This window comes from Crinia signifera, chromosome 6, assembly GCF_055691185.1.
Source record: "Crinia signifera chromosome 6, ASM5569118v1, whole genome shotgun sequence".
Classification (NCBI taxonomy): domain Eukaryota; kingdom Metazoa; phylum Chordata; class Amphibia; order Anura; family Myobatrachidae; genus Crinia; species Crinia signifera.
The window spans coordinates 109351563-109376334 of NC_139222.1; the positions used below are offsets into that span (position 1 = coordinate 109351563).

Genomic DNA, 24772 nt, shown 5'->3' on the forward strand with positions numbered 1-24772 from the left:
CCACCTTCTTAATCTCCCCAGGCAATGCTACTTAATTACTGCCATTATGGTAATATGGATATGTCATAAGTAGATCCAGGAAGCAGCCCAGAGATGAACTCAGTACAAGTAAACTTGCTGCAAATTCCAGGGTCCGTACTAAGGTCCTGATTCAGGTTCACTCGCAAAGCACATTTGGTTTGCTAATGGACAAAACCATGTGCACTGCAGGTGGGGCAGATGTAACATGTGCAGAGAGAGTTATCTAGCCCATACACTTGTGAGATAATGCATGCAATTATTTGATTTCGACTACATCTGCTCTAATGCAATCCGCGGGTGTGGGGCGGAAGGAATGCTTTTGGCGGTGTCAGGTTTGGGGAGAGGGGGCCGAAGGTATCGCTGTCAGTGTCTGTCTGGGTACTTTAGCTCTAGCGGGCGGTGGGGGTCAGCAGTGGCGGCAGAATTGTTTAAAACACTAGGCAGCCCTCTGATCAAATCTTTGAAACTCTGCAGCCACGCTGACCCCCATCTCCCGCTAGAGCTACTTCATAGTGCTACAATACTCTACCTTCCCTAGTCATTGTCGACGTACCATCCAGATATTTTTGGAGCAATAAGTGAAGTGCTTCCAGCTGTACATGGCATTCTGTTTACATTTCACGGGTTACACAACCTCCAGGAGTAATAGAAATGAAGCTTCTGCAGCCCAATACAATCATGTCACAGATCCCCATGTTTGCCCAAACAGCTTCCTTTCTGCTCATATGATTATTTATTTGGTGTGTAAGGAAGCGGGTATTACAAACTACCGGTAACTGTGAAGCTGTGACTAATAGTGATTTTGCCACAGCTGTCCCTAGTCTGGACCCTAACTCTATTATCCCCCTCAGTGGTCCACTGGTGCCTGCGGTCTAGTCTTCCCCTGTAACTGCCCTGGCTGTAAGGGTGAATTAGGTCCACCCAAACTCTGTTGCAGCATGGACTTATGTTGGAGACAAAGCACCAGTGGAGACCGTGAGGTGATAAGAGGAAAACTGACTAAAACAACAAACGATACAAAACAGACTATAACACAGGGAATGACAGACTGGACAAAAGGAAGAGGAGTACAAAGGCGACAATGCCAGAAAGTGATACCGGTTTAAAGGGGGGGGATGTTCTAACATCTGCACCCCAGCTCCGCCCCCTATCGCTGCCCATCTCATTCATAATTATCACATATGCACGAACATATGCGATGATTATGGCAAAGGACAGCTCTTGCGTTAAGAGCTGTCCTTTGCGGTGAGGCAGCGGCTCCCTTCTCACTCCCATACCCGGCTGCTGCGTTGGGGGGGGGGGGGGTTGGCTCTCCTCCTCCCTGGATCAGTGCAGGGAGGAGGTGGTCACAGGTCCGGGCAGCACAGCTCTGTGCTGCTCAGACACAGGTGAGGGGGTAGGGGCGATGCGGGGTGGTGGGGGTCCGTGTGGGGCAGTCAGTGCGGGGCGGCGGGGGGTCGCGTTAGAAGCCCATAGGCTTCTATAGGGCATCACCAGATTTTTCTGGCAATGCCCCCTGCCATGGTAACTCGGGGGGGGGGGGATGCTTAGTGCATCCCAAAATGCGATAAAAACCCGATAACGAGGCAAGCTCAGGGAGGACAGAAACCTCCCGTGGAGCAGAAGGGCAAGTTGGCCTATGTGGACTGCAGCTCCTTAGCAAACAGACAAGGCTTGGACTGACGAGATGGCTTGTAGGGACAAGGCTTAGCACAGCAGGGACACCAGACTGCAGCTCCACAGCCAGCAGACAGGATAATAGCAGAACTCTGCAGGAAAGGACTACACAGGCTGCAGGACCGGAATCAACACTGTACAGACAGGATCTCTCAGGACTGTGAACCAGGAACAAGACTGAAACCAGACTCCATAACCAGCACCGCAGTGCTGGTGTACACAGACTATAAAGCCCACTAATGAGCACACAAGCCACACCTGAGCAGCCTGACCGAACACCCAAGCTACAGGTCTCATTGGAGCAGCTGTGCTGCACAGGCTGCAATCCAACAGATCCAAGAACAAGGACAAGTGAATAAAGCAAAACCCGGAAAACTAAATCCGGAGAGAACCTACAAACAAAACACAGAACATAAAAATTAGAGATGAGCGGGTCCGGATTCTTTGGAAAGAGCCAATGTAAAATGGGCGCTGGATCCCTTGTTTTAACTCCCTATATATGAGACCAATGTATGTCTCATATGTATTGGGTATAAGAGTGAAAGGAAGACATATATTAGTGTAATGTCTTGGTGACAAAAAAATATATACGAAGGGGAATGAGGTGGTAAGTTCCTGGGTATATAGGAGATCCCGTACCCTCACTCACTCGAAGTGTTTGTTATGCAGTCACATCAAGGTATCTTTAGATTTTTCTGGGACACCACTGTGCTCAAACAAAGAAGGAGTCGGTGCGTACCGTACTCACATGTGCGAATATAATGCCTCTCCTATCAAGGTATCTTTTGGTCCACTGGCTGTCTTTGAGTCCCCTTTATATCAAATGGTGCTCATACGTTCCCAGTGGTCCCAAAGAAAGGAGGAGAGTACAGATGGACTCAATAATAAAGTTTTATTTAGGTGACAAAAAATGGGTGCATCAAAACAAACTGCCCCCAATGCTGGTAGGTTAAAGGATTACCTGAAGAGACGGTGCGTGGCCACCCACCGCTAACCAGGCAATTCCAGGGGTACAGATGTAGTCAGCACAGGTCCTCTCCACCTTGGTTAAAACAAGGGATCCAGCACCCATTTTACATTGGCTCTTTCCAAAGAATATCGACTACCAGAGGATTCCGGTGTTCCTCACCTTCCACTGTACGGCAGCAGGATCCTGGCTTTGCGCCTTGGGACTATACCATTGTTTCTCTTTTTTCGAGCGGGTCCGGATCCCCGAGATCCGACAGATCCGAATATCGGGGATCCGGGTCAGATCCGAGCCGGCTCAGGAGTTCCCGCCTGAATTCCGGACCAATAACGAGGCCGAACGTCATCATCGCGCTGTCGGATTCTCGCGGGAGCGGGATCTTATAAAAGACGCACGCGCGCCCCGCCATCTTCACTCCAATCTTGGAGAGGGAAGAGGGTGGTTGGGAAGCTCCGTGTGCTCCGTGTTGTGCTCTGTGCCATGTGCTCCGTGCTGTGCTGTGCTCCGTGACCTGCCCTGTGCCCTCACTGCCCTGTGCTGTGCTCCGTGCCATGTGCTCCGTGCTGTGCTGTGCTCCGTGACCTGCCCTGTGCCCTCACTGCCCTGTGCTGTGCTGTGCTCCGTGACCTGCCCTGTGCCCTCACTGCCCTGTGTTGTAGACTTGTATTGAGAGTCAGTGACTGTTTATAGGCCTGAGCCCTGTAGTGTGATTTAACTAACTAGGTGCTGCAGTGCTCACACGCAGGGGCTGCAGTGTCCACTGTCCAGGGGCTGTCCTGTGGCCCGTGCCCTGTTGTGATTTATTTAGCCCTAAGCCCTGTGTTGTGATTTATTTAGCCCTGAACCCTGTGTTTTTTAACTAACTAACTCAGTGCTGCAGTGCTCACACGCAGGGGCTGCAGTGCTGCTGAGTAGTACACTGTGTACAGGGGCTGCAGTAACACAAGGGGCTGTGTCCAGTGTGACGGCCTATATCTTATCCATTGTCCAGTGTCACGAGTCACTCACGACATATATCCTGTGTCCTGTCCTGTGTGACGACTGACGACATATCCTGTGTCCAGTGTGACAACATATATCATGTGGCCAGTGTGACGACATATATCCAGTGTCCAGTGTGACGACATATATCCAGTGTCCAGTGTGACGACATATATCCAGTGTCCAGTGTGACGACATATATCCTGTGTCCAGTGTGACGACATATATCCTGTGTCCACTGTGACGACATATATCCAGTGTCCAGTGTGACGACATATATCCTGTGTCCAGTGTGACGACATATATCCAGTGGCCAGTGTGACATCTAACCATTGTGTGACGGCATATATCCAGTGTCCAGCGTGACATATATCCATTGTCCAGTGTACAGGAGCTGTGTCCATGGGCGGTGTCCAGAGGCTGTGTCCAGTGTGACGGCTGTGTCCATTGTCCAGGGGCTGTGTCCAGTGTGACGGCTGTGTCCAGTGTACAGGAGCTGTGTCCAGAGGCTGTGTCCATTGTCCAGGGGCTGTGTCCAGGGTGACAGGCTGTGTCCAGTGTCCAGGGGCAGTGTCCAGGGGCAGTGTCCAGTGTCCAAGGGGCTGTGTCCAGTGTGACAGGCTGTGTCCAGTGTAAAGTAAGAAAAATAAATAAAAGTAATAAATAAAATAAAAACACATTTTTGGAGGATGATGGAGGAGGAAATAGTGGGAGTGCTGAAGCTGCTACCACCAGTCATGACAAAGCCGATACCCAGTGGCGTAACTTTAGAGGGTGCAGGGGATGCAACTGCTATGGGGCCCGGAGGCTTGGGGGGCCCCGCAGCAATCCCCTGCACCCTCTTGAAGCTTATCGGGTTTTTTGTAGCTATCCTTTCCGATCACGTCAGCGGCCGTGAGCTTGTACCCACCTGAAATTAACTAGTGCTGCTGGCGCCAGTACACGGGTGGAATAGGAGGCGCCGCTGGCAGCGGAGCAGGAGGTGCAGCGGTCAACAGTGAAGAAGAGCCGGGGGCCCTACGGCAGCAGCCCTTGGGAGAACAGGAGGCGCAGCAGCGGTGGCAGTGGCACTGGCAACCCCATGATTGATTAAAAGGTCTGGCGGCAGGAGCCAGTGCTAGATCAGCAGCGACCAGCTTAGAGCAGGAGGATGAGCGTTGGCGGTGGCTAGCGTGAGACAGGAGACCTGGCAGCGGGAGCCAGTGGGAGCGGGACAGAAGGAGAAAGCCCAGCGGCTGCAACACAGGAAAAGACTTTCCAAACTGTATGAGGCGCAAAAAAACTGTCCAGATGTTATCCCAACAGTCCAATTTCCATCCAATCTTCCTAACCGTTTTACAGTGGGTCTCGGAGCGTATCAGGAAAAAGAAGAAAGAAGACCACCGATTAGATGTAAACTAGATCAGAAGACTTTTACTAATGAAGTCAAGAGAGTTGAAGAGCACAGGTGGGCGTACCCAACTCACAGTAGGAATAGCACTGTATGTGCACGTAGCGGGTACTTGTTCCGTTATTTACGAATCTTCTATATTCTCCCTCTCGGCTCTCAGTGTTGTATGCACCATAAAAGAAATTTGAACAAAAATGTGTGACTCTGAATAGATCAATACTATATATATTATTGTGGCAGGAGAAGAGCTTTCTAGGCGCACCTCACTCACTTATAACAGGAGGGAGGCACACATATAAAGGTTTCTTTTCCAGTGTTAGTGCATCAGGTATATACACAAGTGAAGTGAGGAATAGTAGGCGTACCCTACTCACGGTAAAAGTAGGATGGTCTAAGCCCGTAACAGGTTCTTTGTCTTTCTATTCAGAAAGAATTTCGTGACTTGTTCCACAAGTTGTGAATCTTCTATGTTTCCCCTCTTTGCTCCCGGTTTTTTGTGTACCGTAGAGACAAAAATTAAACAACAGTGTGTGACTCCAGATAAATCAATACTGTGTGTGTGTGTTTTATAACGGGAAATAGACTTTGTAGGCGCACCTCACTCACTTATAACAAGAGGGAGGCACACATATAAAGGTTTCTTTCTCAATATAGTTGCATCAGGTGTGTGCACAAATGAATTCAAGAATGGTAGGCGTACCCTACTCACGGTTAAGGTAAGATGGTATAGGCCCGTAGCAGGTTCTTTGCCTTCTTCTTTCAGAAATTCGTGACAATTATAATTATCTCCGTCCCATGCGTGTGGGTATTAAAAAGACAAAAAAAATTGCAATGTGTAGTCTCGTCATTAAATTTCTATATCTCAATAGATAATTTATGAGATTGTGAGATATTTCTAATACCAATGATTATGGTGAAATACTGTGTATATCCGTACCAAAACTCACACAGAGAGGTGTTCTCAGATTGTGCATAAAGGTATCTTTTGGTGCTCTCAATTTGTGAGTAGATATCCTCCACCAGATCACAAAGAAGTTTCTATACCCCATGTGAATAGAACATTTTGAGTGTAGATCGTATCGGCGTACCCCGACTTACGATTGGACAGATGGTTGTACTCCCGTAGCGTTTTCTTTATGCCCTGGTTTGTTGGTGTTGTACTGGAGTATTCTCATCCAGACAAATACCCAAAATGTAGAGGGCAAAAAAGAAAAAAGGACTATTTCAGAGTTTGTACCCCAGGAGCAGAAATTCTCCCTATTTGGCAGTCTAATGCCCCAATAAATGCTCAGTGTTTTTCCTCTGTAAAAAGACTTTTTTATTTTCCACTTAAAAATCCTTCATCCCCACAATGATAGGATGTTACAAATCCCAACAGATAAGACCCACAGTGGTCATACACAAGATAAAGTTCAAGATAAAATGTCCAAAAAAATACAAAAATATAAAAAAAAAAAAAAAAAACTTTTTTTAAAAAATTTCAAGTTTTATACATACATCCAGTGTCGGATAGGACACCGAAACGCGTCGGCAGTCTGTGTGGAGAGTGAGCAGCCATCACATCTATCCTATCCGACACTGGATGTATGTATAAAACTTGAAATTTTTTAAAAAAAGTTTTTTTTTTTTTTTATTTTTTTTTTTATATTTTTGTATTTTTTTGGACATTTTATCTTGAACTTTATCTTGTGTATGACCACTGTGGGTCTTATCTGTTGGGATTTGTAACATCCTATCATTGTGGGGATGAAGGATTTTTAAGTGGAAAATAAAAAAGTCTTTTTACAGAGGAAAAACACTGAGCATTTATTGGGGCATTAGACTGCCAAATAGGGAGAATTTCTGCTCCTGGGGTACAAACTCTGAAATAGTCCTTTTTTCTTTTTTGCCCTCTACATTTTAGGTATTTGTCTGGATGAGAATACTCCAGTACAACACCAACAAACCAGGGCATAAAGAAAACGCTACGGGAGTACAACCATCTGTCCAATCGTAAGTCGGGGTACGCCGATACGATCTACACTCAAAATGTTCTATTCACATGGGGTATAGAAACTTCTTTGTGATCTGGTGGAGGATATCTACTCACAAATTGAGAGCACCAAAAGATACCTTTATGCACAATCTGAGAACACCTCTCTGTGTGAGTTTTGGTACGGATATACACAGTATTTCACCATAATCATTGGTATTAGAAATATCTCACAATCTCATAAATTATCTATTGAGATATAGAAATTTAATGACGAGACTACACATTGCAATTTTTTTTGTCTTTTTAATACCCACACGCATGGGACGGAGATAATTATAATTGTCACGAATTTCTGAAAGAAGAAGGCAAAGAACCTGCTACGGGCCTATACCATCTTACCTTAACCGTGAGTAGGGTACGCCTACCATTCTTGAATTCATTTGTGCACACACCTGATGCAACTATATCGAGAAAGAAACCTTTATATGTGTGCCTCCCTCTTGTTATAAGTGAGTGAGGTGCGCCTACAAAGTCTATTTCCCGTTATAAAACACACACACACAGTATTGATTTATCTGGAGTCACACACTGTTGTTTAATTTTTGTCTCTACGGTACACAAAAAACCGGGAGCAAAGAGGGGAAACATAGAAGATTCACAACTTGTGGAACAAGTCACGAAATTCTTTCTGAATAGAAAGACAAAGAACCTGTTACGGGCTTAGACCATCCTACTTTTACCGTGAGTAGGGTACGCCTACTATTCCTCACTTCACTTGTGTATATACCTGATGCACTAACACTGGAAAAGAAACCTTTATATGTGTGCCTTCCTCCTGTTATAAGTGAGTGAGGTGCGCCTAGAAAGCTCTTCTCCTGCCACAATAATATATATAGTATTGATCTATTCAGAGTCACACATTTTTGTTCAAATTTCTTTTATGGTGCATACAACACTGAGAGCCGAGAGGGAGAATATAGAAGATTCGTAAATAACGGAACAAGTACCCGCTACGTGCACATACAGTGCTATTCCTACTGTGAGTTGGGTACGCCCACCTGTGCTCTTCAACTCTCTTGACTTCATTAGTAAAAGTCTTCTGATCTAGTTTACATCTAATCGGTGGTCTTCTTTCTTCTTTTTCCTGATACGCTCCGAGACCCACTGTAAAACGGTTAGGAAGATTGGATGGAAATTGGACTGTTGGGATAACATCTGGACAGTTTTTTTGCGCCTCATACAGTTTGGAAAATCCTATTTGTATATTTCTGTATTATTGTGTTGGTTATTTGGTGATAACTAGGGACGAGTACGCACTAGAGGCAGCATTGCGCCATTGAAAGGCCATATCCCACAAATTGTTTTTGTATACAGGAAAAGACTTGGCAGCAGAAAGCAACGGGGGAGCAGAGTCCTAGCTGCTGCGGTCAGTGGGGGAGCAGGTCTCTTAATAAAGGCACAAGGGTTATATTGGAGAGCAGAGAGGGGACAGAGCAAAGTATGGAGGGCGCAGTGCGGAGGGAATTAAATTAGGAAGTACAAGAGGCCTGTCATAGCCTGGCTCTCCCTCTCATCACTGTCTCCCCCATCTCTTTAACCCCTCTTGCTCTCTATCTCCCTCCCTGTCTCTATTTCTCTCTCTCACCCCAGTCTCTCTTTTTCTCCCTCATCTGATCTCTTTCCCTGTCCCCTCTTTCTCTCAACCCCCTCCATCTCTCACCTCTCTCTTAATCTGTCTCTGCCCCATGTCTCTTTTCTCCCTCTGTCTCTCTGCACCTAACCTCTTTGCCCACACTACCCCCTCATTTTCTTCTTGGGAGGGGCCTGGCAAGATTTTTGCTATGGGGCCCTCAAGCTTCTAGTTACGCCCCTGCCGATACCTCTTTGTATTTGCTGTTTGGAGCATTTCTCTTTTTTTGGGATAGTTTATTAAACTGCCACCCTGTCTGCCACTGCAGTGCCGCTCTGCCAGGTTGGAAGTGTAAGGTCCACATGTATGTGATGCTGACTGCTGTCGCTTAGCTTAGTCATCCAGCTACCTCGGTATACCCTTTTGGCCCAACTACAGTAAATGAAAACAATTTTGTAAGCTGTGAAGTGATAAAAATTGACTAGAAATGAGTGGAAACTAATGTTATTGAGGTTAATAATACTTTAGGGGCAAAAACAGGCCCAAATTCTGTTATTTTAGCCATTTTTAGCATTTTTTCATAAAAATCCAGATCCAAAACCAAAACCAAATCCCACAAGGGTGGTTTTGCCAAAACCAATCCAGATCCAAAACACGAAGGGAGATCCAGATCTAAAACCAAAACCAAAACCCGAAAAAGTGGCCGCCGCACATCTCTAATAAAAATACATAACAAAATACCAAAACAGGAATGAGCCACTCTGTGGCTCATAACAGTGTGCAAAGCTACTATTTTTTATTTGCATTGCCCCAGAACGATGTCAGGCTGCTGAAAAGAGCAGGCAAGAATATTAAGGATGAGTCCCACCCTGCGCATATCATCTTCAGGAGGTTACCGTCTGGCAGAAGGTACAGTTTAAGGCCTACAAGGACTACTAGACACAGGAACAGCTTTTCCCCCCAGGCACCTATCCTAGTCAATTCCTCATTACCGTAATCCGCAACCAGTTCATATAGTCATGTATCTATAGTTGCCTCTTACCTATAAAGTATGTTGTGTACGGTTATTGTGTCCAATGTAAGGAACTGCATGTTTTGTAATGTCACAATGGGTGGTAGTTATCGGAAACAAATTCCTGTGTATTATGCTTTTTGTATTGGTACACCTGGCAATAAAAGGATTCTGATTCTGAAGATGTGGTATGTTAGGTTGACAGTTCTCATGGCAAAAGGCGCAACAAAGATGCAAATATCATCCGGGTCTGAATCAGGCCTAATCCGGTCTACAACTCAGCTGCCCATCGTTGTTTCTCACACATTGACCATACTCATGTCTCTGCTGCTTTAACTACCTACATTAACCCTACCAATTACCTGTCACAGACATAAAAACATAGAATTTGACGGCAGATAACAATCATTTGGCCCATCTAGTCTGCCCCCTATTTAAACATATTGTTGCCTCATACTCTATTAGATCCTTATTTATTTGTAAGGATATCCTTGTGTCTATCCCATGTATGTTTACATTCTTCTACTATCTTATACCCCATTCTCACTGCTAGGCAAATTCCCGGCCCTAGCATGTCGACCCGGTAATTTGCCTTTTAACACAGGTTTTTTTGTGTGTGAACGGTTCAACCCGTGTTGAAATTCCCAGGTCTTCAACCCTGCTTTTAACCCAGGTTGGAGAGCAGGGTATGCAGACACGGGTTGACCCATTCACACTGCAAAACAACCTGTGTTAGAAGGCAAATTACTGGGTAGAACTGTTTCACCCAGGAAATGCCTTAGCAATGAGAACGGAGTCTGGCGCTGCAGTCCCCGGGATTAAAATGCCGGGTAAAAGCCATGTTGTTGACACTGGCAGTGTGAACAGGGCCTTAGCCTCTACCACCTCTGACAGATGGCTATTCCACTTGTCCACTACCCTTCTGTGAAGTAATTTTTCCTCAGATTTCCCATGATCCTACCTCCATCCCACTTCTCTTTATTTGAACAATGTTTCCCTCCTGGACCTTGTAAAACCCTTGATATATTTGAAAGTTTCTGTCATGTCCCCCTTTCCCTTCTCTGCTCCAAACTATATATATATATATATATTGAGATTTTTTAGTCTTTCTGGGTAAGTTTAGTGATGCAAGTCACAAGCCCTGTCTCTGGGCATTTCCTGCAAATCCCCACTGGATGCTTAATTTTCACAACCTTCTCTCTGTGTTACACAGTATGTTATACAGCTGCCCATGATCTGGAACAAAGTGCCTGATTCTGCACATGTTGCATCACAGCCAGACCTGCAGTGCACATGGTTTTGACCATTAGAGAGAGAAGTTGCTTTTGCAATTGAACCAGGCCCAAAATGTAAGGGTTAGGAATGGATACTTAGCCAGCAGGTGTCAGGATTCTGTACATCCGGAGGCTGCTGTCTGTCTTGTACCCAACCCATTGGAACAACTTTATAATGTATAAATAAATTAACCTAGGCAGGTGTTAGCAAAATCAGGGAGACAGAAATTATTATTTTTATTATTATTATATTTTTATTTATAAGGCGCCACAAGTGTTTCGCAGCGCCGTACAAAGGAACAGTACAGGGAGACAAAACAGTATTACATTGAACAAATAACAAAAAAAGAGTAGAAATAAAGAACGCCACAGTTCAATACACATTACAGCTTGAATATCAGTAGTGAGGACTAGATCAATGTATTACTAGAGGCTTGAGGCCAATGATGGAGATGAGTATGCAGACGAAGATGGTCACTGAGTGTTGGAGTATAGGAGAGCTGTGAGTGAAATGTGAAGAGAAGTGGGCTTTGACAACAGGAGGGAAGAGGGCCCTGCTCGGAGGAGCTTACAATCTAGTAGGAAGGGAAATTATGGGTTTCCCTTAAAATTACCAGTAATAGCAGTAAACTCTGTTAGCAAGGGCTGGAGGCACCATCGCTATTCTGCATGGGGTAATTTATTAGGAGCATTGCACATACAAATAAAAATGGGCTTCACCCCCTGTAGGGCAAGTCAGTTCTAGGATACTAATAGCACTAAGGCTATTCCCACACGGGTGCCGGATGGATGACAGACAGTCAGGATTCCAACAGTCATTACACCGACGTCAGAATCCCGACTGTTGAAACCTGTACACTCGGGATCCCAACGGCCATCAGCTATTCTCCCTCGTGGTGGTCCACGACCCCCATAGAGGGAGAGTAAAATAGGTGGGAAGCGTAGCGAGCCACTGTGCCCACAGCGAACCCGCTACCCCCGCTGTCTGAGTCTGGGCAGTCGGGATCCCGACATCCAGCTAATGACCGTCGGGATCCTGACTGTCTGTGTGCTATACCACACCCTCCCACACATTGTGGGCGGTCAGTGTGAGTTAGTAAATAAGATTAGATAGTACATTTTTCATGGGGCACTGCCGGTCCCAGCCTGGCCAGATTTCCTAAATTTGTTAGGGCTAATGGCATATAAGTTTAATTGATAAAAAATGCATGCATGATGGAGGGCATTGCAACCACTCACCATGGATTGGAATGAAGCCAAATGAAATAAGAAGCTTCTTTTCACTGGATACAAACAATCCTAATATAATGCTTATATAACAATTAGAATCTATATAAGAAAGATCAAAGAGCTCAGCCTCACCTGGAAATGCTTGTCATACTACTCCTGTTGTAACATACATTGTTAGGTGAGCAATATTCAGGAATGTACGACCGGTACCACAGAGTATGGCCGCACCAGAATTTCCATTGACCTGGAAGAGCAACTCACTGCATGTAGCGGTGCCAGGCCCAGGGACGATAACAGAAATCTTAGGGACCATTACAACACCCCAACATCGCCCCCTTGAGCAGCATATTTTTAATACATTGCATATTGAATGTCTTTTTAATTATTACAAAAAATTCACAGATAATTAATATTCACTATGCAATGTAATAAAAATCCACTGCACTACTGCTGGGCACAGGGGGGCCATAAATAGCACCTGCACTTTCATATTACATTTACGTTGCATGGTGATTATTTAATTATATATATAGGTTATATATATATTTTTTATTTAAAAAAATTCAAAAATGAAACTGAGTGAATGGCAGCACTTCCGCACTGTCACTGTTACCAATGCCCCTTCCTAGTACTGCCAAGCCCTCTATCAATGCTCCAGTCCACTCTGCCTCTGTTTCTCCTGCAGTCCTGATCCTCCGAGGTAAATAGACCGCTGCCACTACAGGGACAGAACAGGGAAGGGCAGGTGGAAGTGTGCAGCATCGTGCGTCATGCAGTGTGTCACGTGATGTCACCATACTCAGTAGTATGGGGAGCCGGACAGATGACCAGGCCCAGGGGTTTATCAAATGGAGTCTTAGCAAGTTCCTTTCCTATAATCCAGGCAGGCAGGTGGCAGATGGCCAGCTGGCACCTCTATAAACCACTACTAGCACTGCACTGCCACAGCAATGCTTACAGCCCTGATCTCATCAGAACATTGGGACCCTTTGCAAGGTTGGGGCCCGGTATGGGTGACCAACCTTGTCATCGGCTGTGGTTAGGCCTGCCCTGAGGATGCGCCCAGCATCATGATCCTGGCCCCCTATTCTGTGACATCATGATGTCACGTGCAGGGGGCAGTAGGGAACAGTCTAGGGCACAGAAATGCATTGCTATGGCATTGATTGTTAGAATACAAGCAGTACATAGACTGGAGTCCCTAGAATTTTTTACAAGCTCCATATATGTATTGTGTCATTTTTATAATGTACATGTGGGCCAGATATATAATATATAAGACAGTAGTTGATGTTAATTACCATTATTAAATAATTGTAAAATAAGCAAAGAAATATGGTTCTGGAGCTGGGTTAGTTATGAAGAATATTTATACTTCTGAAATCTTGTAGAGAAATCTACTATATACTGTAAGTGGTCACATTGACCAGTAATAATACAAGACGTTAGATACATGTAGCTAAACAAAGTGCAATGCATCAGACCTCATAGAACAGTTTAGGCATGCAATTTCCCTCCTGAACCAAATGTCCATTGTACATCTGATAGGACTGAACACAAAAATGTCCCTTGTGCAGTGCTAAGCAAGTTTGGATCTGCAAAGTGCAATGGGTAGTAGAACTATTCCATGGAGCATGAAAGACTAACACAGTGAAGTGGATACATTAGGTGGAGTACATGTGTTATGGTTAATGAGTGCTGAGACCATTACTTAAGATATGTATGTGTGTGAGGAGTGGTGGAATTTGTATTGTTATTTCTCACTTTTTAAAGGTGCGTACAGTCATTTCCACTGTTCACAAGGACTTGGACCAGCTCAGAGCTGGCTAATGTAGGTTTTTGTTCTGTATTAGATGAGAAACTGAAGAGTTTATGCTTTCCACACATTCAGGTTTTCTAGTTAAACCTCCTTGGTAAAAGTCTCTAAGAATTAATTTTGGTATGATGGTGTTTGTTGTGTGTTGGCAGGTTTGGACTGGCCCACAGAGCAAAAACACAGTGGGCCCTAATTCCTAGGAGGAGCCACTCCTATTGGGAGCAGGTTCTAGACCAGTGGTCACCAACCCGTCACTCGCAAGCTACTGGTAGCTTGCGGTAGCGATCCGGGGGCGCTTAACCACTCTGCAGCCGCCCAGCGGCCTGTCCCTCCATTGCCACTTCCCTTATGAGGTGAGGAGAGCGCATCACGCATGTCTCGCCTTCCTCTCATTCCAATGCCGGAACATGCCAGCCCCGCACACAAAGCTGACAGCCGGGAAGAGCGCTGGGCTGCCCGGCTGTATATTGAAAGCAGGTCCACTGCTATTTTGAATGCTCCCACTGGACCACGAGCCAATGGGAGCTCACGGTCCGGTGGCCAATCAGGAGCCACCACGGCCGGCTCCTGATTGGCTGCCAGCTTTGGGAGCATTGGAAATAGCGGCAGACCGGCTTTCAGTATATCCCAGCATTCTCTGCCCGGCTTTCAGCTTTACATTGTGCGCAGCTGGCGGCACTCCCCTTTGGCAACGAGCAATTCACCTCCCCCTTGGCAACGGGCAATTGACCTCCCCCTTGGCAAAGAGCAATTCACTCCCCCTTGGCAATAAACATGAAACCCACTTGGCATCGAGCACGTAACCCCTGGCAATGAGCAAATAGATAAGCGGCACTTATGTGACATAATATGTAATGGGCATCATGGTGTGTGGCATATGTGTAATGGGCATCACAGTGTGTGGCATATGTGTAATGGGCATCACAGTGTGTGGCATATGTATAGTGGGCATCGCTGTGTGTGGCATATGTATAATGGGCATCACATGTATGCCATATGTATAATGGAGCACGGTCGTCGCATCGGGGAGGGTGCTTCAAAATATCTTTCTCAGGGTGCTAGAAGGAATCGAGCATTGTGGGGGCATACCCTGCACTGTGGGAGCATATGTGTGTCCGACACTATTGGGGGCATATGTATATATGGCACTGCACTATTGGGGGCATATGTGTATCACATCCCCATTTTCATTGGCCGCACCCCATATTGCTACATCCGTTTTTTGTTGTGCGCCTATGGCTCAAGAACACAGTGCCACCAGAGTATTTATTTAGAATGGCACCACAATCTGGGGGTGCATTGTTTATCTGACACAGCTGGTGGCATGTGTATATATGGCAAAGCATTTATTCAGAGAGGCTGGGGGCATGGGCAGCTGCACTCAGAGTGGAAAAAATGGCCTCACAGGCGTACCACGATAGTAGGTCATGCCCCTTCGGCACGCGCAGATGTCCCTTCTCCTCTGCCTCCAGTGTTGGGAGGTATATATACGGCATATTGGACATTGCAATGTGTGGCATATTGTGTCTGGGGCATTACAGTTTGTGGCATGATGTGTAAAGGGCATTTTTCAATTATTATGCAGATTTCTTTTTATTTTCTTTATTTTAGCTCTTCAAGCGGTTTATTTGTCTCAAGAAGTTTACACCCCCAAAAAGTTTGGAAACCCTGTTCTAGACTGTGCACTTGAATTATACATTCTAATTATGTTACCTCCTGATGCATTGAACTATGTTGTATTTTCTACAGTGCATTGCTGTTATTAATGTGATACGTTATCATGTATGCACTAGCAGTAATATATGTATATAGGGCCCAGACCATGAAGTATCTTATAGTTATCCAAGCCTCTGTGGTGGCTGGCCACACCCCCTGTGGAGACTGGCCACACCCTTAAACATGGGCCTCTAACACTGCATTTTACCAGTAGGCCTTTCATACCCCAGTCCGACACTTTGTTTTGCACTTGATAGTAATTAATTAATCCACAGAGCAGATATGTTAAGGTACTTGAGAAGGATCATAGGACTTTGTGTTTTCTCTTTGGCAGCCAATGAAATTAATTTGATGAAGGAAGAGAACAAGTCTCTCCTTGAGGAGCTGAAGAAAATCAAATGTTTGGAGTAAGTGCTGGTTCTTTCCAATACCATTTTCATAACATTTAAATGAAAATATTAGTTATATTGAGTCATTCCTTAGGATATAGGTTGGGCATTGTCTTTTCTTCCCCACAAAAAAGATCAAAAATATCTGTCTGAGCAAAGGTGCCTGAAACCCATACTTATAATGGATCGCATTTTGTACCTTCATGTTTTATTTCTATTGGAAAATGAATTATTATTTTCTCTTTCAATGGTCCTGGTGACACAGCTTCACATTGGGATGTAGGAGGGTCCGCAGGAGCCAGACACCTATCCTAAAGCTTTTGGAGGGTAGGCTCCTCCCCTACTGCATCCCAGATTCCCCAGTTCGTGTTAGGTGCCCACTGGAGTGGGTGCTATTCTAAAGGGCTGCTGGAGCAGCCGAAGAAGTAGAGTTAGTTAGGGTTTTTATTATTTTATTAACTTTTACACTAGCTAGGTAGGCACAGTGTGAGGATTCTCATTAGTGAATCCTCACACTGCTAGCCCAGCAGGAGCTGACAGAAGCGTGTCCTGTCAGCTCACTGTGCACGAGGGAGACGCTGTCTGGCCTCCCTGTGCAGCGCTTACAGCTTCCTTTAAGAAGCTGCCTGGGCTCCGGAGTGCTCTGAAACCGGCTTCACGCTAGGTGGGGATCATGGGGGACAGGCGCTCCGTGATGGCGGCGGCCATTTTCTGCGGAGCTTACACACTGAGCTCCTGACATGAGAGGACAGCAGTGTTGTTACAGGCATGTTCCGAGTGGTCCCCAGCTAAGGGGGAGATACTGGAACTAGGAGATCCTACAATGGGAGCGGCTGTCTGGGGGTAGTTGGCGCCAAAAGTCACAGACCCCGCAGCAGCAGGGACTTGGTCCTTTCCCTCACTCTGTTTTGGCGCCATTCAGAACGCTTGCAGCGGAGCTGAGCTGGCTTACAGATCCTGACAGAGTGATTGGATTTCCTGGGCATCGCTTTCCCCATTCTGAAGACTACAGAAAGCTAAGTGAACTGAGTATATTGGTTCTGTATATAATGTTTGTACATTTAATGCTGTGACTGTGTTAATGGAGAATATCATGTCTGAGCAACAGTCTGTGGTTTTGGGGGAGGGAGCCTTTAATGCATTGAGCGCTTGCAGTGGTTGTACACTGTAATTTGTCCCTGAGCAGATAAGGGGGGCTTATGTATTTGTTGCGCTACTGTGAAACCCATGGGGAGTGAACCCCAGAGGGTAGTGCATCGGAGCTTGCGAGGGTTAAGTCCCGGGGCAGGTTTGAAAATGCTTTGGTGCGTTACTGGACAGGCAGAGTGATGGCTGGTAACTTCCCTAGACCATTGCCATTCTCTCAGCAGTCCGTCTAGCTCTTTGCCTCGGACCCAGACAGATCCTGACTTATACAGGTCATGCAGGATACTGCTATGGGAATCAGCAGGTTTAAATTACTTGTTTGACAAGTTTTATGGTTATTCTGGGGGGACCCCTAAAAGGTCTGATTCAGTGCCATTATTAGCTGCTGGTGAGTAAGGAGAGTACACAGACATACCCTGGATCAGGGTAATGTTTCTGAAGAGTCCTCATCCTCAGGGGTGGAGGTTTTAATTACTGCTGTTAAACAGGCATTGAATGTGTCTGTGAAGTAAAAACTCCTGCTAAGGTTGTTTTTAAGAGACAGCGTGAGAAAAATGATATCTCTCTGCAGACGAGGGTTTACAAGATTTATTGGAAAACCCCTGATAAAAGGCTTTAGAGGCCTAATAGATGGTTAAGCCTGTATCCCATGCCTGAGGATCATGCAGACCTCTGGGAGAAAGTTCCAGTGGTAGTGGCTTCTGTGGCATACTTATCAAAAGCCACTGTGCTACCAGTGCAAGCCTTCAAGCAAGGCAATGGTTAAAAGGATGGACTACACTCCGCCCTCTGATTGCTTCAGTCTGGGTCTCTAAGGCCAGGATTGGTGGGTCAGTGACCTGTGCTCTAGTTGACATACTGTTTTTTTTTGTGTGTTGTTACTATGCAGAGAAGCCTAATGCTGCTGCAGAAATGTGATTCAGGCTGAGCAGGAAGCTCTCAAAATGGCTGCCAGAGTTTCCTCAGTGTCTGTGAATGCCAGGAGAGTGCTCTGGCTTATAGCTTGGAAGGCAGATAACAAGTCTAAAAAGGCTTAGAGGCATTAGCTTTTAAAGGAAAGCTGTTATTTGGTTCAGAACTGGAAGAGATTATTAAGCAGGTGTTACGATCCGCCTCCAGCGGATCGGTGTTATGCGCAGATTCACGCATTCCCCTGTGTGTTGGCTCCCTGTGTATTTTCCTGTCTGTGTTGGTATTTGCTTGTTGGTGACCTCCGGTGGTCAGCCTGGGCCATTGCAGCTCACTCTGTCTGTGTGGGTGTGTGATTAGGGCTCAGGTGTTCTCATCAACTGCTAGCTTGCTATGCTCACCTGCAGGCTATGTGTGTTGATCACTTCCTGGTGTTCACTATATAAACCTTCCTCATCTATTACTTCCTGCCGGTTATAGCTTCAGTCTTTGCTAGAAGTGTTCCTGTGCTCCCATCCTGTTCCTGAGTCCGTGTCCAGTATCCAGCCTATCCTCGTGTCCATGTGCAGCTTCCAGTTTGTTCCTAGTGTCCGCATCCAGTATCTAGCCCATCTGTGTGTCCATGTGCAGCTTCCAGTTTGTTCCAAGTGTCCGCATCCAGTATCTAGCCCATCTGTGTGTCCGTGTGCAGCTTCCAGATTGTTCCCAGTGTCTGTATCCAGTATCCAGCCATTCCGGTGTCGGTGTGCAGTCTCCTGTCCTTCCTTGGTTCCAGCTGACCTGTCCTGCTGCGCACAGATAAGTGGGGTATTCCCCCAAACCTCCTTTACTGTGCTTTTGGTTATACTGAGACACCTCTGTGTATTGTTACACTTGCTTTGGATTTATGGTACACCTTTGCGTATTGTTACGCCCGTAGTTGAGCCATTGTTCTCAGTGGGATTAGGGTCCCTTGCCATCTCAGGGTTAGTTAGGTTATCCCCTTGCGCTCTCCTGGCCTCGGCAGCAGGTGTTGTCCACCCTTAAGACCTGCCTGTAGCGGAGCGGAGCGGGCCTAACTCGCTCCCCAGCCGAGACGGGCCCAGGCGAAGCCTAGCTCTGCACACAGCTGCCGACTCCTGTCTGAGGCAACGGAGTTAGGGTCCGGCAGGGGTCCCCTTCTCCTAACATTATAACCGGCCATACAGCACTCTGGAGCTGGGTTCTGCCCTCTCAGTCCAGAGATTTCCAGCCGTGTCAGTTTTTTGCCTGTGTCAGTTTTTTGTCCGTGTCAGTTTTTTGCTCGTGTCAGTTTTTTGCCCGTGTCAGTTTTTTGCCCGTGTCAGTTTTTTTTTGCCCGTGTCAGTTTTTTGCCCGTGTCAGTTTATTCTTGTGTCAGTTTTTTGCCCGTGTCAGTTTTTTGCCCGTGTCAGTTTTTTGCCCGTGTCAGTTTTTTGCCCGTGTCAGTTTTTTGCCCGTGTCAGTTTATTCTTGTGTCAGTTTATTCTTGTGTCAGTTTATTCTTGTGTCAGTTTATTCTTGTGTCAGTTTTTTCTTGCTGGTGTATAAACTTGCATGACCATATCATGCAGGCCATGCAAGAATCATTAGCGGCTCTAAATTTGGCATTCAATGCCGTAAAACCTGGACAGTGGGAGATTTTGCAGCAGTCTCTTCTGCAGCTGCAAAGACTCATCACTGATATTTTTCTGGTCCTCCCAGAGGTCACTGGGGTTCGTTCAACCCCTAATGAGGCCCTGCCTACAGAAGTATTAGGCAGCAAGTCCTCAGACCCAGAGGGTCAGGTAAAGCATAGAAGTTATCTACGGCCGAAGCTTCCGTTAGAGGAGCGTCAGCGGCGTAGAAACCTTAATCTATGCTTATACTGTGGAGATTCTGGCCACTTCTTGCAGACGTGTGGCTTGCGTAATTCCGGTGGTGCCGACAGGGTATCTCCTCTGGCCAGGTCTGAGCAGGTTGTCAGATCTAAGCCTGTCTCCACTGTGGCAGAGGAGCTCTCTGCCGAGTCTCCCAGTAAAAGCACTCTGCCTTTTTCTACTGGTCCCAGTGCTGATGTTTTAATGACCAGGGAGTCAGAGTTGCAAACCCTTGAAGGGAAAGCCCAGGTGGTTGAGTCATGTGCCGGGGGCCCGCCGTACCAGTCAGATGCCGGGGGCCCGCCGAGCGAGCCTGATGCCGGGGGCCCGCCGTGCCGGTCTGATGCCGGGGGCCCGCCGAGCCGGTCTGATGCCGGGGGCCCGCCGAGCCGGTCAGATGCCGGGGGCCCGCCGAGCCGGTCAGAGGCCGGGGGCCCGCCGAGCCGGTCAGAGGCCGGGGGCCCGCCGAGCCGGTCAGAGGCCGGGGGCCCGCCGAGCCGGTCAGAGGCCGGGGGCCCGCCGAGCCGGTCAGATGCCGGGGGCCCGGAGGCCGCAGCCCCGAGTGGGGGCCCGGAGGCCGCAGCCCCGAGTGGGGGCCCGGAGGCCGCAGCCCCGAGTGGGGGCCCGGAGGCCGCAGCCCCAAGTGGGGGCCCGGAGGCCGCAGCCCCGAGTGGGGGCCCGGAGGCCGCAGCCCCGAGTGGGGGCCCGGAGGCCGCAGCCCCGAGTGGGGGCCCGGAGGCCGCAGCCCCGAGTGGGGGCCCGGAGGCCGCAGCCCCGAGTGGGGGCCCGGAGGCTGCAGCCCCAGCAGGGGTTCAAGTTGGTGTTGCCCCAGAAGGGGTTCAAGTTGGTGTCGCCCCAGAAGGGGTTCAAGCCTGTGTCGCCCCAGAGGGGGTTCAGGCCTGTGTCGCCCCAGAGGGGGTTCAGGCCTGTGTCGCCCCAGAGGGGGTTCAAGCCTGTGTCACCCCAGAGGGGGTTCAAGCCTGTGTCACCCCAGAGGGGGTTCAAGCCTGTGTCGCCCCAAAAGGGGACTCTGTCTGTCTTGTCGCCCCAAAAGGGGACTCTGTCTGTCTTGTCGCCCCAAAAGGGGACTCTGTCTGTCCTGTCGCCCCAGAAGGGGACTCTGTCTGTCTTGTCGCCCCAGAAGAGGACTCTGTCTGTCCTGTTGCCCCAGAAGGGGACTTTGTCTGTCCTGTTGCCCCAGAAGGGGACTTTGTCTGTCCTGTTACCCCAGAAGGGGACCCTGTCTGTTCTGTTGCCCCAGAAGGGGACTCTGTCTGCCCCATCTCTCAGAGGAATCCTGATTGTCCTGCTTCTCAGCTAAGTTCCAGCCTTGCCGGTGGCTTCGAGAGAACAGCTGTTGGTCTACCTTGTGCTGTTCAGCCAGAGTCTCACTATCGTGCCGCTCATTCCGAAGTATTTCGTAGCACTGCACAGCCAGAGTTTCTCCATGGTGCGGATCAGCCAGAGACTCATTATCGTGCTGCTCACTTAGAAGCACTTCACAGTGTTGCGCAGCCAGAGTTTCACCCTAGGGCTGCTCAGCCGGAGATTCACCATTGTGCTGCCCAGTCAGAAATGCATCACTGTATTGTTCAGCCAGAGACTCATCTTAGTGCTGCCACACGAGAAGGACCATCAGACTTTAAAGTCTCAGCCCCACAGGCCATAGTCCCAGATATGCAGTCCAGTCAGGTAACAGAGAGTGAAATGTCTGATGTCTTGGATAATATTTCTACCTCTATAGTCTTTGATGGGGACTTAGCCCAATTTGTTGCATTATTAGAACATTATGTCATCATCATGGAGTCCAGACCGTTTTTAGGCATCACTCCTGACAATTTGGTGTTATATCTAATATATTCCTTCAGAGGTGTGCCTTTCAGATGGGCGTCCAAATTGGTTCAGTCTGAGGATCCCTTGTTAAAGAACTTCTCAGCATTTAAGGATGCTGTATTAGAAAGATTTGGCCCCAATAAGGTTGATTCAGATGTCTCTGGGTCGACCTCCTGGCCGGCAGAACCTTCTTCGGATTTGGGAGATTCAGCCAAAAGATCTGCTCATAAGGCCATATCCTCAAGGGGGGTCCCTATAGCCACAACCTCAAGTGAGATCGTTGGTGATGTTACCCCCGTGAACAACTCATGTCATTCAGCGTGGAAAGCCCAGCCCTTAGCTATTACCGCGGGGTGTGCTTTCTTGACTCCGTCTAACAGATATACCCCTGAAATGTTAGCTTCTAGAGTACTGAGGTCTAGGCTTGAGTCTGTATCTGATTCTGATTCGGAGATTGATGGTTATCCGGTATATAAAGGCCCTGTGGTCTTCGAAGAAGCCTATTGTAAACCAGGGACGGCTTCCTGTACCAATTTACCAAAGAAGAAGAAGAAGAAGAAGAAGTCTCATCGGAGACATTAGCTCTGTTCTGTCTTTGTCGTATCCTACTAAGGTGTCCGGAGTCCACCTTTTTTAGGGGGGGATACTGTTACGATCCGCCTCCAGCGGATCGGTGTTATGCGCAGATTCACGCATTCCCCTGTGTGTTGGCTCCCTGTGTATTTTCCTGTCTGTGTTGGTATTTGCTTGTTGGTGACCTCCGGTGGTCAGCCTGGGCCATTGCAGCTCACTCTGTCTGTGTGGGTGTGTGATTAGGGCTCAGGTGTTCTCATCAACTGCTAGCTTGCTATGCTCACCTGCAGGCTATGTGTGTTGATCACTTCCTGGTGTTCACTATATAAACCTTCCTCATCTATTACTTCCTGCCGGTTATAGCTTCAGTCTTTGCTAGAAGTGTTCCTGTGCTCCCATCCTGTTCCTGAGTCCGTGTCCAGTATCCAGCCTATCCTCGTGTCCATGTGCAGCTTCCAGTTTGTTCCTAGTGTCCGCATCCAGTATCTAGCCCATCTGTGTGTCCATGTGCAGCTTCCAGTTTGTTCCAAGTGTCCGCATCCAGTATCTAGCCCATCTGTGTGTCCGTGTGCAGCTTCCAGATTGTTCCCAGTGTCTGTATCCAGTATCCAGCCATTCCGGTGTCGGTGTGCAGTCTCCTGTCCTTCCTTGGTTCCAGCTGACCTGTCCTGCTGCGCACAGATAAGTGGGGTATTCCCCCAAACCTCCTTTACTGTGCTTTTGGTTATACTGAGACACCTCTGTGTATTGTTACACTTGCTTTGGATTTATGGTACACCTTTGCGTATTGTTACGCCCGTAGTTGAGCCATTGTTCTCAGTGGGATTAGGGTCCCTTGCCATCTCAGGGTTAGTTAGGTTATCCCCTTGCGCTCTCCTGGCCTCGGCAGCAGGTGTTGTCCACCCTTAAGACCTGCCTGTAGCGGAGCGGAGCGGGCCTAACTCGCTCCCCAGCCGAGACGGGCCCAGGCGAAGCCTAGCTCTGCACACAGCTGCCGACTCCTGTCTGAGGCAACGGAGTTAGGGTCCGGCAGGGGTCCCCTTCTCCTAACAGCAGGCCACAGGTGGAAAAAAGCACTTTCCTGCCTACCCCTGCAGCCAAGCAGACATCAAGGTTTTCTGCTTTCAGGCCATCCTTTCGGCCCTCCCCTAGAGGAGGTGCGTCCTTTTGAGGACAGTCTTTTAAGGGATAGTCTCAGTCCTCCAGGGGCAAGGCCCCAAAGTCAAAATTTGGTTCCTTTTATAAGAAACCAAAGGAGAGGACAAATCCTCCGCATGACTGCCAGGGGTTTTGCCCGGCGGTGATTAAGGAGGGGGGACGTCTGTCACTGTTCAAAGACGCAGGGGCACTGTTAGACCGGAACTCTTGGGTTAGAAATATAACCCAGGGTTAAAAGATTCCTTCAAAGTTCTTCCACCAAGAAGGTTCATTCCTACACCACTACCAAAGGAGGCTCAGCTCCGTACAGCTCTCTTGGGAGCGGCTCATTCTCTTTTAGAGAAGGGTGTGGTAGTCCCGGTCCCCAGAGCGGAGTGGAAAAAAGGCTTTTATGTCACTCTGTGTTTGGTGCCCAAACCAAACGGGTCTTTCAGCTGACCCTAAACTTAAAGGCATTAATATCCAATTGTGGGTAGACCATTTCAAAATAGAGTCTCTACGGTCTGTGCTGCTAAGCCTGGACCAGGGAGAATTTTTAGCGTCCATGGAGGTCCAGGACGCATACTTGCAGGTTCCTATCCACCCAGAATATCAGGCTCTATTGGGGTGTGCAATAGGATACCTTCTCCTGCAATTACAGGCGTTGCCCTTCGGTCTGGCCACAGCGTCAAGGGTATTCACCAAAATAATGTCAGAAATGGCGGCTGTGCTTCGACTGAGGGAAATCATGGTGATTCCATTTTTGGACGACCTGCGGGTTAAAGCGGAGTCAGCAGACAAGTTGAAGAGTCACTTGGCAGAAACCATCAGGTTTCGCAGATTCACGGCTGGCTTTTAAATTTACAAAAGTCTCAATCGGTGCCGTCACAGAGACTCCAATTCTTGGGGATTGTTTTGGATACCCAGTTGCATCGGGTGTTTCTACCAGAGGCAAAGGCCAGGGTCTCAGAGCACAGCAGTATGGAGGTGCCTCAAACTGCTGGGGAAGATGGTGGCGTCTTTCGAGACGTTACAGTTCGCCAGGTTCCACTCTAGAGTGTCCCAGTGGAACATTCTGACAGGCTGGTCAGGGAATACTCAGACCATGATGTCAGAACAAATGGTGTTGTTTTCAGAAACTTGATCCTTCCTAAAATGGTGGATGGAGGTGGATTCCCTTCGGTGGGGTCGGTCCCTGCAGTCCTGGAGCTGGCTGGTAGTCACTACCGACGCCAGTCTC

The 24772-nt window shown here is 47.8% G+C and overlaps 1 protein-coding gene across 1 annotated transcript in view; it reads left to right on the plus strand.

The window, feature by feature from the left end:
- The window catches only part of RBBP8NL (RBBP8 N-terminal like), a 63952-nt gene that overhangs the window by 17656 nt on the left and 21524 nt on the right, over positions 1 to 24772 (plus strand). The window contains exon 5 of the mRNA XM_083150078.1: positions 16024 to 16096. Coding sequence (XP_083006204.1) covers positions 16024 to 16096 — 73 coding nt within the window. The remainder of the gene's footprint in view (positions 1 to 16023; positions 16097 to 24772) is intronic.